Here is a 13,138-nt window from a genome sequence, read left to right on the forward strand (position 1 = left end):
TCAAGTGATCCACCCGCCTTGGCCTCCCAAAGTGCTGAGATTACAGGCGTGAGCCACTGTGCCTGGCCCACATGTAAGTTTTGAATGAAACGATGATATTACAAATCAGTGATGTAAATTTTAAATTTATATTGTGAATTAATATTATGAAATATAAAGTTGGCCTGAAAATAATAAAACTATAATCCTTATTTGTATTATTTTTAAAATAAAACATCCCTTTTATTTTAAAACATTAGTTGAAAGAATGTACCAAGAAACACAGGGGGATAGGGCAGGAGGATGGAGGCCAGAGTAGCCCAACACTTAGACTGTCATAAAAAAAAAATGAACTGCTCTACTATACGTATACATTTGTCCAGTTCAACACATTTCCCAGAACACCATCAGAGAGTCAACAGGAACAAAATCTAAATGTCCATTACAGCAGTACTTACTTAATATGAACCATATTCCTTTCTGACTTGTAAAAAAATAAAAATTAATTTAAAAAATGAACAGCTTATGTAGAAAATAATCTGGCAAACATTACCAAATAAATTTCTAAAGGGAAATAATTCTTAACACAGAAAGGGAAGAAAAGATGTTCTTAATTTTTATTCTTATGAAGAGATTAAAACAGTAAAAAAAATTTTAAATAAGAAGAACCTAAGAATGTTAAGATTTATAGTAGACATTGGAGATACAAACAGTGGCAGGGTGGGTCAGGGGTGAAAGTTGAAAAATTACCTGTTAGCTACAATGTTCACTATTCAGGTTATGGGTACATTAAATGCCCAGACTTCCCCACTACACAGTACACGCATGTAAGAAATCTGCGCTTGTACTCCTTCACTATATAAAAATACAAATAAAAATGAATTTTAAAAAAGACTTAAGATTGGGTGCAGTGGCTCACACCTGTAATCCCAGCACTTTGGGAGGCCGAGGCAGGCGGATCACGAGGTCAGGAGATCGAGACCATCCTGGCTAACATGGTGAAACCCCATCTGTACTAAAAATACAAAAAAAATTAGCCAGGTGTGGCGGCGGGCGCCTATAGTCCCAGCTACTCGGGAGGCTGAGGCAGGAGAATGGCGTGAACCCAGGAGGCGGAGCTTGTAGTGAGCCAAGATCGCGCCACTGCACTCCAGCCCGGGCGACTGAGCAAGACTCCGTCTCAAAAAAAAAAAAAGACTTAAAGTAAATAGGGCCAGCAAACAAAGAATTTTAAATCAAAATAACTCAAAATTCCTGAGGGAAAATTATCTTACCTCACTAGAAAAATAAAAAGAATAGAAAAAACACTCAAAAAATTACCATATAATGTCCTTGAATGACATAAACATGGGAAACTAGGGCAAACCATAAAGGAAATAGCCCAAATTTAAAAGAATATATAAAAGAAAATAAAGATGAACTAAAACTTAAAAGGTATATTAAAGAACTATTTTAAAAATCCATATCTTAATTTCATGAAAAGTAGAAGACAACCTAGTTCTGATTAGAAGAGAAAGCACAACAATACTCATCAATAAATCAGGGGGTTTTAACCCATTTTCTGCCAAATTATGGTTTTCTAGTTCTGATTAGAAGAGAAAGCACAACAATACTCATCAATAAATCAGGGGGTTTTAACCCATTTTCTGCCAAATTATGGGTTTTCTTATTTTTTCATTTTCATTTTCTACAAAAATCTCAAAAGGGAGTCTTTAGATCTTAAATACAAGAGCTAAAGAAAAATAAGAGACAGCTAACATATTCCTTAAATAAACCAAATACATCTTTAAGTCTTAAAGCTTCTAATACACCCGGAAAATTAAAGTCACCTCAGGGTTCCTTTCTTTAAAACAACACCTATAAAAACTACTAATTACTTATACAATACATAAAGACAGGCTAGAAATATGTATGTTAATAAATACACAAACTATGTACACATGCATCCTCATTTTTTCCAATAAGCATTTTAGCCAAATACTCAAAGTTTAAAACTCACATGTATGCCACAGGCAAAGGCAAAACTCTTTTTTTTCTTTTTGAGACAGAGGAGTGCGGTGGCACAATCTCAGCTCACTGCAACCTCCACCTCCCAGGTTCAAGCAATTCTCCTGCCTCAGCCTCCTGAGTAGCTGGGATTACAGGTGTGCACCACCATGCCCAGATAATTTTTTGTATTTTTAGTAGAGATGGGGTTTCAGTATGCTGACCAGGCTGGCCTCAAACTCCTGACCTCGTGATCCGCCCGCCTCGGCCTCTCAAAGTGCTGGGATTTTACAGGCATGAGCCACTGCGCCCGGCTAAAGGCAAAACTCTTAAAACACAATTCTAATAATTTAAGGAATTACTTTAATCTTTGTGCAAGGAGACAACTGAACTTAAGTCCTAGTCAAAGGGTGCCTTCCTTAGTTAACCTAAACTCAATCAACTTCTTCCTTTGTTCTATATCCTATTTTTCCCAATTTGCATTTTTTAATATTTCACGTGTCTTACAGTTGTAATAACTGGTCTCATAATTTTTCTATTTTTGTCTTCTTAAGTAAGATTGTAAGTTTCCTGAGCATTCACACTATGCAGCACAAATATGACTATTAAAGTAAGCAGTGACATATTTTACCTCCATGTTCTTCAAAACATTCCCATCCATACTCCTTCCTTCTAGCCTCAACAATACCCATATTGCATGTATCCTTTAGAAACACATTGAGAGGGCACATACACACTCCAAGACACATTTGTGACCCAAAAATTTTTCTTTTGTCTACCACATGCAATAGAATTCCTCATAAATTTTGGATTCTCAGTTCTTGCAGGTCACTAGTTAACCATAAAAAAGCATTTCGGCCAGGTGTGGTGGCTCACGCCTGTAATCCCAGCACTTTGGGAGTCCAAGATGGGCAGATCATGAGGTCTGGAATTTGAGACCATCCTGGCCAACATGGTGAAACCCCGTCTCTACTAAAACTACAAAAAATGAGACGGGCATGGTGGCACGCGCCTGTAGTCTCAGCTACTCGGGAGGCTGAGGCAGGAGAATCGCTTGAACCCAGGAGGCGGAGGTTGCAGTAAGCCCAGATCACACCACTGCACTCCAGCCTGGCAATACAGTGAGACTCTGTCAAAATAAAAATTTAAAAAAAAAGCATTTCATTACTAAATCTAAGAAAAAGCTGTAGCATTTTAGATTTTAAAAATTAAGTACTCTCCATAAGAAAACATTGGAGAAATGCTTCTGGACATTAGTCTGGGTAAAAATTTATTTAGTAAGACCTGGAAAGCATAGGTAACCAAAGCGAAAATTGATAAATGAGATTACCTCAAGCTAAAAAGCTTCTGAACAGCAAAGGAAACAATCAACAAAGTGAAGAGATAACTTACAGAATGGGAGGACACACTTACAGACTACTCATCTGACAGGGGATTAATAACCAGAATATATAAGGAGCTCAAATAACAGCAAAAACAAAAAAAAAAAAAAAAAAAAAGAGAAAGGATTTTTTAAATGGGCAAAAGATCTGAATAAATATTCTCAAAAGAAAACATATAAATGGGCAATGGGTATAGATAAAAATGCTCAACATTACTAATCATTAGGGAAATGCAAATCAAAACCATAATGAGAGATCGCCTCATCCCAGTTAAAACAGCTGTTATCAAGAAGACAGAAAATAGTAAATGCTGGTGAGGATAAGGGGTAAGGGGAACACTCATACACTGTTTGCAAGAATCTAAGTTAGTACAGCCACTATGGAAAACAGTATGGGGGTTCTCCAAAAAACTGAAAATAGAATTACCAGATGATCTAGCAATCCTACTGTTGGGTATATATCCAAATGGAAGGAAATAAGTATACTGAAGACTATCTGCATTCCCATGTTTACTGCTGCACTATTCACAAAAGCCAAGGTATGGAATCAACCTAGGTGTCCATCAATGAATGAATATATAAAGAAAATGTGGTTTATTTACACAATGGAATATTATTCAACCACAAAAAAAGAATGAAATCCTGTCATTTGCAGCAACATGGATGGAACTGGAGGACATTAGGTCAAGTGAAACAAGGCAGGCACAGAAAGATAAATATCAATGTTCTCTTTCATACGTGGAAGCTAAAAAAATTGATCTCATAAAAGGAGTGAATAGTTATCAGAGGCTGCCAAGGGTAATGGGGAGCGAGAGATAAAGATGAGTTTGTTAATGGATACAAAAATACATTTCGATAGAAGGAATAACATCCAGTGGTAACACAGTGGGCAACTATAGCTAATAATAATTTACTATATATTTCAAAATAGCTATAAAAGAAGATTTGGAATGATCCCAACACAAAGAAATAATGAATGTTAGAGGTGATGGATACCCCATGTACCCAGATTTGATCATTACAGACACATTTGTATCAAAATATCACTGGTGTACCCCCATAAACATGTACAATTACTATGTATCCATAGAAATTTAAAATAACATTTTTAAAAACTGAGTGGTTACAAGGTGAGAGAATCATGTTACAAAAATAGTTCTAGATTCAACAATCATACAAATGAAATCCCTTACCTTTTGGTCCAATCTTTGCAAGAATAGAATGAATCTGTACCATTAAGTCCTCATGTGGGGGAGATTCTTTGCTGGCGTTCATAAGTAACTGCAACAGTATTTGAGAACCACCTTTGGTGACTAAGAAACTCACTCTTCGACCTCCACCTAACAATTAAAACAAAAAAATTTGAAACAACAAATCCTCCCATATTAGGTATCATAACTTGTTAGCATTCAAGAAATGGTTAAAACTGATGATTTTAGAATGACTTCTAAAATCAAACAAATACGGCCGGGCGCAGTAGCTCACGCCTGTAATCACAGCACTTAGGGAGGCCGAGACAGGCGGATTCACCTGAGGTCAGGAGTTCAAGACCAACCTGGCCAACATGGTGAAACCCCGTCTCAGCTAAAAATACAAAAATTAGCCGGGCATCATGGCACACACCTACAATCCCAGCTACTTGGAGTTTGAAGCAGGAGAATCTCTTGAACCCAGGAGGCAGAGGTGGCAGTGGGCAGAGATGGCACCACTGCACTCAAGCCTGGGCGACAAAAGCAAAACTCCATCTCAATCAATCAATAAAATCAAACAAATACCATCAACATATTTTGTTTAATCTCATTTATTTAGAAAATAGAACACAAAGGGTAAACACAAATCATGCTGAAACTCTAGGTTCAAGGCTGTGAAATACATGGCTGTGGGGTAGTCTGAGGGATACTTGAAAAGATACCAAAAACAAAGCAACAACAACAAAGTACGACATTTCAGTTTCTAAATTCCAATACTCAGAATAGCCTCTATAAGAGTATCAGAAAATTCCAAATAAAGTGAATATGATACATTGTTGATCACTGTTTAGAAACAGAAATTAGACCAAAGAAACAAAAACTTACCAGCTGACACCAGCTCAACAAGAATGCTTAAGATATTAAGTGTAGTTTGAAGATCTTTTGTGTTCTGAAATAAATAGTTCGTTTTATTAAAACATTGTAAACTTTTGATTCCCAAACTTTTGAATCCATTGGGAACTACCCATATTTTACAAATGACCTTTCCAATTTCTTTAGGAACAAATGTATTCAGGTTTTCACTATTCTTTTATCATTTCAGTCTGTTTCCTTCTGCCTTTAAGAATTTTTACAAATCATTTTTAGTTATTACTTGCTTAATATCGACATTACTACAAGAAGAATCAATCTGTCATTTGAATTCCTCATCTTTCTGCCAAACAGATAATAAACAGTAAATGAATCAAAATGTAAATGGCACTACAATGTATGTCTGGTGACTACTCAATCACCTAGCTGCCCTCTCAGAAGACGATCATGTTATCAATTTCTTTTGCATTCTGCCAAAGATAATATGCACATATAAAAGAAATCCATGTAAATATATACATGTGCATACAGGTTTGTTTCTCCAAATAGTATTGCTCTATAGGTACTATTTTGCACCTTGATATTTTACATATCGATAAAGAGCTTCTTCTTTTTGAGGGCTACAGGATATATTCCATTATATGTCTATATCACCATTGTTTATGTAACCAGTCATCTACCCATGAAATATTTAGGTTGCTTTTAATATTTTGCTATTAAAAGTTTCAAATTTAACTAACGATATATATTTACACATGGTAAAGAACATCTGTATAGTAAGGTAAATGCCTACAATTTCAAGTTCAAAGAATATGGACCTTTATTTTAATAGATATTAGCAAGCTGCTCTCTATGAAATAATTTATACTCCCATTAGCAATGCAGAGGTGTGACTATTTCTCCAAGTTTGGACAACCTATCTCATAAGTGAAAATGTTTAAACATTGTACTTTGGTTTTATTTATCTTATTAAAAGTAATGCTCAATCTCAAGTGACATCTGTGTTTCTTTTTCTGAGAACTGTGCAAAGCCTTTACATAGTTTTTGAGGGGTTTTTCTTCCCTTCCCAAATGAATTTTTTTTTTGAGATGGAGTCTCTCTCTGATGCCCAGGCTGGAGTGCAGTGGTGCGATCTCAGCTCACTGCAAGCTCCGCCTCCCGGGTTCACACCATTCTCCTGCCTCAGCCTCCTGAGTAGCTGGGACTACAGGCACCCGCCACCACGCCCAGCTAATTTTTTTTTTTTTTTTTTTTTTTTTTTAGTAGAGACGGGGTTTTAGTAGAGACCAGGTTTTACCGGTCAGGATGGTCTCAATCTCCTGACCTTGTGATCCGCCCGTCTGGGTCTCCCAAAGAGCTGGCATTACAGGCTTGAGCCACCACACCCGGCCTTTAACTGAAGAAATTCTTTACATGTCAAAGAAATTATATAAGCCAAAATACTTTTCCTCAGTTTTCCAAGTATCCATGGTGTTTTTTTCTACATCCTTTTGTTAATATAGTTGTATCTATCAATCTTTTATAGTTTCTATTTTTTCATACTTAAAAAAGCCTTCTTTGTTGTAAGGTTATTTTAAAATTCCTCTCTCTTTCTCTAGTATTATTATTCCATTTTCCATGCTTAAATATTTGCTTCATATGGAATTTATTTGGGTGTGGAATGCAGGAAGTCAGGATTCAATGTTATATTCTTCCAGACAGCTACCACTCTATTCCTCACTGATCTGAAATGCTACCTTTAATAAATAATACTAAATTCCTATATGCATTTTGTTTTTGGATTTTCTATTCTGTTACACTATAGTAGTAGTCTATCTATTACTCATGCATAATTTCCAAACTATTTTAATTACTGAAGACATCTAATGTTCTTTGATATTTAACGGGTATAGTCCTTTCTCACTTATCTTCATTCTCAGAAATGTGCTTTATATTTTGCTGATTATGTCTCCCCATTTGGACTTTAAAAACAAAACTGTTAGGCCGGGCACAGTGGCTCACACCCGTAATCCCAGCACTTTGGGAGGCCAAGGCAGGTGGATCACCTGAGGTCAGGAGTTCAAGACCAGCCTGGTCAACATGGTGAAACCTCATCTCTCCTAAAACTACAAAAATTAGCCGGGCATGGTGGTGTGCACCTATAATCCCAGCTACTTGGGATGCTGAGGCAGAGAATCACTCAAAGCTGGGAGGCGGAGGTTGCACTGAGCCGAGATTGTGCCACTGCACTCCAGCTTGGGCGACAGAGTAAGACTCCATCTCAAAAAAAAAAAGAAAAGAAAAAAAATTTGGTAAAATGTTGGTTAAAAATTTTGGTAAAAAAAAGAAAAAATGTTGGTAACTTTTATTGAGATTGCTCTGAAGTAACAGATCAGTCTAGGGAGAAATGACATCTTTATGATGCTAAGACCTCCTATTGAAGAACATGAATTCATTTCTTGTTCTTAACATTGCAACTGAACAAAATACAGAATCCTGATTCTGAATACATCCTGTTGGTCCACCCAAAACTTTACACTGGCATAGAAATTCAATTATCATCAATATAATATAGTTAACCAATATGTGTAGTAAAATCACAAATGTATATCAGCTAAAACAATAAACGATAATTTTCAATGTCAATCATTTGTTTTAAGCTAAAGATTTATTTCCAGCTAATTCTTTATTTTCTATTACCAACTAGAATAGCATGTTAGGATTATAATTTACAGTTATCAGTTATAATTGCATAAGGGAAATATACTTCAATAGTCACCTAATACATATTAGAATATTTATACCACCATTCCAAATAGTATTTTAAAAACCTAAAACAAACTTCTATTCACTGGTTTACCTCTAAAATAAAAATTGTTACATATATACATATATACACATGTGTGTACATGTATGTGTATGTATGTACGTGTGTATGTGTTTCTGTGTGTATTTATACACACACACATAGGCTTTTTGTTCTTCAGTATCGCTTGGCATTAGTAGTTACATAATTAAAGTGTGTCACTGATTTACCTCTAATGTTGACAGCAGAATTTCCATTCCTGTAGAACCTTTGGCTGTCATTTCTCTCCTTGTTTTTTCTGAAAAGTAGCACACAATTTTTTTCTCAAGCATAAATTTTTAACAGTATGTATAGTTTTGTTGCATATAGCTAATAAAGATTCAACAAGTCTCCACTGGTACAGTAAACACTCTAACTTGGTTCACAGACGTTCTTCCCTCTGATGTTGCTAATTCTACCGTATGTGGACTTCGAGATTTCAGTTAACATAGCGTTCTTCACATTTCATCACAGCTCCTGTCATGAATTAGGTGATCCCTATTCATCCATTTAGAATCTTAAAATCGATAATATAGTACAAGTGCCAGAACTAGGGAAGGTAGGAGTCTTGCCTCATCTTCATGAGTAGAACTAGAAAACTGTTCATCAAAATGGGTGAAAACAAAAACCTACTACCATTTTCCAATGTTTTGATCGTATTAATACCTCTTTTTTTTTTTTTTTGAGATGGAGTCTCACTGTGTCGCCCAGGCTGGAGTGCAGTGGCGCAATCTCCACTCACAACAACCTCCACCTCCGGGGTTTAAGCAATTCTCCTGCCTCAGCCTCCTGAGCAGCTAGGATTACAGGTGTGTGCCACCACGTCCAGCTAATTTTTGTATTTTTTTTTATTATACTTTAAGTTCTAGGGTACATGTGCACAACGTGCAGGTTTGTTACATATGTATACATGTGCCATGTTGGTGTGCTGCACCCATTAACTCGTCATTTACATTAGGTATATCTCCTAATGCTATCTCTCACTCCCTGCCTCCCCACAATAGGACCCAGTGTGTGATGCTCCCCTTCCTGTGTCCAAGTGATCTCATTGTTCAATTCCCACCTATGAGTGAGAACATGCGGTATTTGGTTTTCTGTTCTTGCAATAGTTTGCTAAGAATGATGGTTTCCAGCTGCATCCATGTCCCTACAAAGGACACGAACTCATCCTTTTTTATGGCTGCATAGTATTCCATGGTGTACATGTGCCACATTTTCTTAATTTTTGTATTTTTAGTAGAGACGGGGTTTCAACCTGTTGGTCAGGCAGGTCTTGAACTCCCAACCTCGTGATCCACCCGCCTCGGCTTCCCAAAGTGCTGGGATTACAGGCGTGAGCCACCATGCCCAACCTGTATTAATACTATTTTAAAATTCCGTATCACACAAAAATAAACAAAACTAACAAAAGTCTACTTCTGAAACAATCTGGAGACCAGATCACCCAAATGATCCTTTTCCTCTCGTTAGGATTGGTTAAAACAAACAAACAAACAACAACAACAACAACAACAAAAAACCAGCATACATTATTTCTATTAGGTGAAGGAAGGTTTCTAGAGCTTCTTCACAATTCTTCTCCTTTGATTAACAAGGGAAGAAAAGTACATCCTAGGTCAACATTTAGAAAAGGAACTAACATTTACTATTCCATGTACATTATCTCATTTATAACTCACTTTAACCCTCGGGGGGAAAAAGTACTGTTTTCATGGATTTAAAGATTTAAGTTCAGAAAGGAGAATAAATCTGTACAAGTCACTGAGCAAACAAGTGGAAAGACTAGGTGATCACTTGTGTTTCTGAACCCAAAACTTATAGTCTTCCAGCATTTAATGCACTTAATTTAATGTCAAACCTGAATACTAACGCCAGAAATTCTTCTAATACAGAATGACAGTGCCATTTATTTCACATTTTGAGATTTTAAAAAACAGACTACAACCCATTCTCAATACAGTACATATTCCACAATGAAGTTCAAAGGACTGATACCAAATTCAATGTTCCACATGGAGATAGTCAAGGGAGTTTAAGAGAAGAACAATAGGCAGTGAGGCCCTGATTAAAGGAAAATATCAACACAGATGGGAAAAAAAACAAACTCAGGCTAAGCCTTCAGAACATCATACTTTTGCTCTGAGCAAATCCTGTTCAACTTCATGAGTCTGACATCACTTGAAAATTAAGTTACTCTAAGTTAGGAGTAAATAGAGGGAAAAATGTACTACAGAAAGGATATAGTATAATGTTATTTATAACAACTACCTATGACTAGCTACAAAACAAATATGCCAGAGAGTACTCGTCATATTTATCTTAAAACAACAATCTCACGCTATCATGCATCATCTCAGGTTCAGTTAATGGGCTTCGTTAAACTTATAGGAACCTTACATCTTTCAAAACAGAAACTCCCACAAGTGATATGAAGACCTAAAATAATGTTCACCAGTTCCTTACTGCCACATTGCTAATGCTTAAAAGAATATAAAATTTACCTAAAGGAAACTTCATTAATGACAGTAAAATTAAATTTCTCCTTTTTAAAAAGTATGTCATTTTTTTCTCCAGCCCTGCTGCCTCCACCAAAAAATATTGAGTTATAAAATAAAACACTGTTTCAAATATCTAATGTATCCTTGATGTAGTATTTTAAAGGCCCCTGATTTAATATTAAAGCCAAATTATTTTTCAATATTAATATCACCACTAACAAGCCATTACATTTCACCTCCATGAAGGGTAAAAAAACTCTCTTCCTTTGAAGACAGTATAATGCAGCCTCCCCTTGTTAACATTCACCACTGTTTTGTTTACGCCTCACACTAAATGAGAATTAGGTGTTCAGACTAACAGTTTTCTACTCTAGTCCAAATTCTGCCATGATCTTGGGAGACTTCAATGCCAATGTAGAAAATTCATTCAAATACCTAGTTCCATAGTTTCTTGACCTCAAAACAAAATCCTTCCCTCTGTGCTCCAATTCATCAACATTCTGGATGGCCATTCTCAGGACCTCAAACTGCTCTGCCTCTGATATCTTAACCTCTAATCTTCTAATTATGGACCATAACCTCCTAACATTTCTATTCATCTTTCCTTTATAAAGACTATATAAACCTCACTGTCATCTTTGTTGAAACTTCTTATCCAGTGCGAGGTAGCACTGTTTTCCCACAGTATCAGTCCCCTCCATACTTAACTTGGATTCCAAGCACATCCACCCCCACCAACTTTCCCACCACAAACCCTGACACAGAAGTGAACCCCAAAAAGCTAAGTTCCCTACTCCTACATCATAGTTAAAATAACACCACAATCTAAGACTGTTAATACCATAAAATTAATGAATTCCAACCTCACTTGGGAACACAAAACTGCTCCTTTCACTTATCTTAGCTCACATCCATCACCATGGGCCCTGCCATAGCCTATAGCTATTCCAACATTTCTAGTAGCCCTCAATCTTTCTTCTCATTCTCTGGACTTCTCAGAACCTAAATTTTTCCTCATTAAAATGAAGCAAAGTAATAGTTAACAAAACATTTTACTAATAACAACCAAACTCTATATGCTCCTGTACCAAAATCCTTGACAGTCTTGCATTCCTTCTGCCAATAAATGGCAGAGAGGAGCAGGGAAGTGGAGGTTAGGAAGAAATGTCCCTTCATCTATGTTCTGAATTCCATCCTTTCTATGTTCTTATGAATCTTTATCTTCAACCTCTACCAACATATTGGTTGTTCCCCCTCAACCAATAAATACACTTTTGTTATTCCACATACTTACCAAATCTTATTTTACCCTGCCTCCCCCTCTATTTCCCTCTTTTCTTTCTCAGTGAAGCTCCTCAAACAAGTACTCTATATTCCCTGTGATTATTTCATTTGCCACTCACATTATAACATACTGTAATCTTCCATCTAATCCTACCACTTGAAAAGTGTTTTTGTTGTGATCAATTTGTTAATAATCCAATCAAAAAGAATTTTAACTAACCTTCCTAACACTTAACACTGTTGACTACTGCATCTTCCTTTGGCTTCTTTAAATATAATCCTTCCCAGTTATCATAATGCTGTATTCTTTCTTCAACAGCTTCAATTATCTGAATGTTAGATTTAGATTTACAGACAAGAATTTTAAAGCAGCTATTATAATAAATGACATTAAAGAAGTACACAATGAATGAAAAGACGAGAAAACACTGCAGAGAAATAGAAACTACAAAAACAAACGAACCAAGTGCATCTTTGAGAATAAAAAAAATAACATCTGAAATAAATTATCAGACAGCTAACTGGAAGAATGCATAGGAAAGAGGCAGTGAAACTGACAATAGAACAATAGAAATTATCCAACCCAAATAACAGAGAATTAAACTTAAAATATATAAGCCTCAACAATAGCTGAAAAAATACCAAAAATCTAATATATGTATAATCATACTTCCACAAGACAAATAGAGAAAACAAGGGAGAAAAAAATTGAGCCACCAAAAATGTCCCAAATTTGGCTAAAGATAGAAATTTACAGATTCAAGAATATCAGTGAATTCCAAGCAGGATAACTATGAAGAAAACTACAGCCAGTCAAACTTGAAAAGCAAAAACAAAAACAAAAAAAAAAAATCCTGAAATCAGCTAGAAAAAAATCACACATAACGTTCAGGAAAACGAAGATTCAAATGACAACAGAGTTCTCATTTGAAATTATGGAGGCCATAAAATGGTGGAAACACAATTTTAAGCACACTTTAAACTGCTAAAAGATGATGACAATGATGAAACTGCCAACCCAGAATTCTATATCCAGTAAAAATATCCTTCAAAAATGGTGAAATAAATTCACTGTCAGATTAAGAAAAAAAAAAAAATCTTCCACAGCCAATCTGAACTACTGGAA

General features: G+C 35.9%; 1 protein-coding gene across 1 annotated transcript in view; it reads right to left on the bottom strand.

Moving 5' to 3' along the window:
- Positions 1-13,138, bottom strand: part of AGTPBP1 (ATP/GTP binding protein 1) — a 204,845-nt gene that overhangs the window by 128,445 nt on the left and 63,262 nt on the right. The window contains exons 4-6 of the mRNA XM_010378074.2: positions 8,422-8,489; positions 5,422-5,485; positions 4,540-4,686 (exon numbers count right to left, since the gene is read on the bottom strand). Coding sequence (XP_010376376.1) covers positions 4,540-4,686; positions 5,422-5,485; positions 8,422-8,489 — 279 coding nt within the window. The remainder of the gene's footprint in view (positions 1-4,539; positions 4,687-5,421; positions 5,486-8,421; positions 8,490-13,138) is intronic.

The sequence above is a fragment of the Rhinopithecus roxellana genome, chromosome 16 (genome assembly GCF_007565055.1).
Source record: "Rhinopithecus roxellana isolate Shanxi Qingling chromosome 16, ASM756505v1, whole genome shotgun sequence".
NCBI classification, from domain to species: domain Eukaryota; kingdom Metazoa; phylum Chordata; class Mammalia; order Primates; family Cercopithecidae; genus Rhinopithecus; species Rhinopithecus roxellana.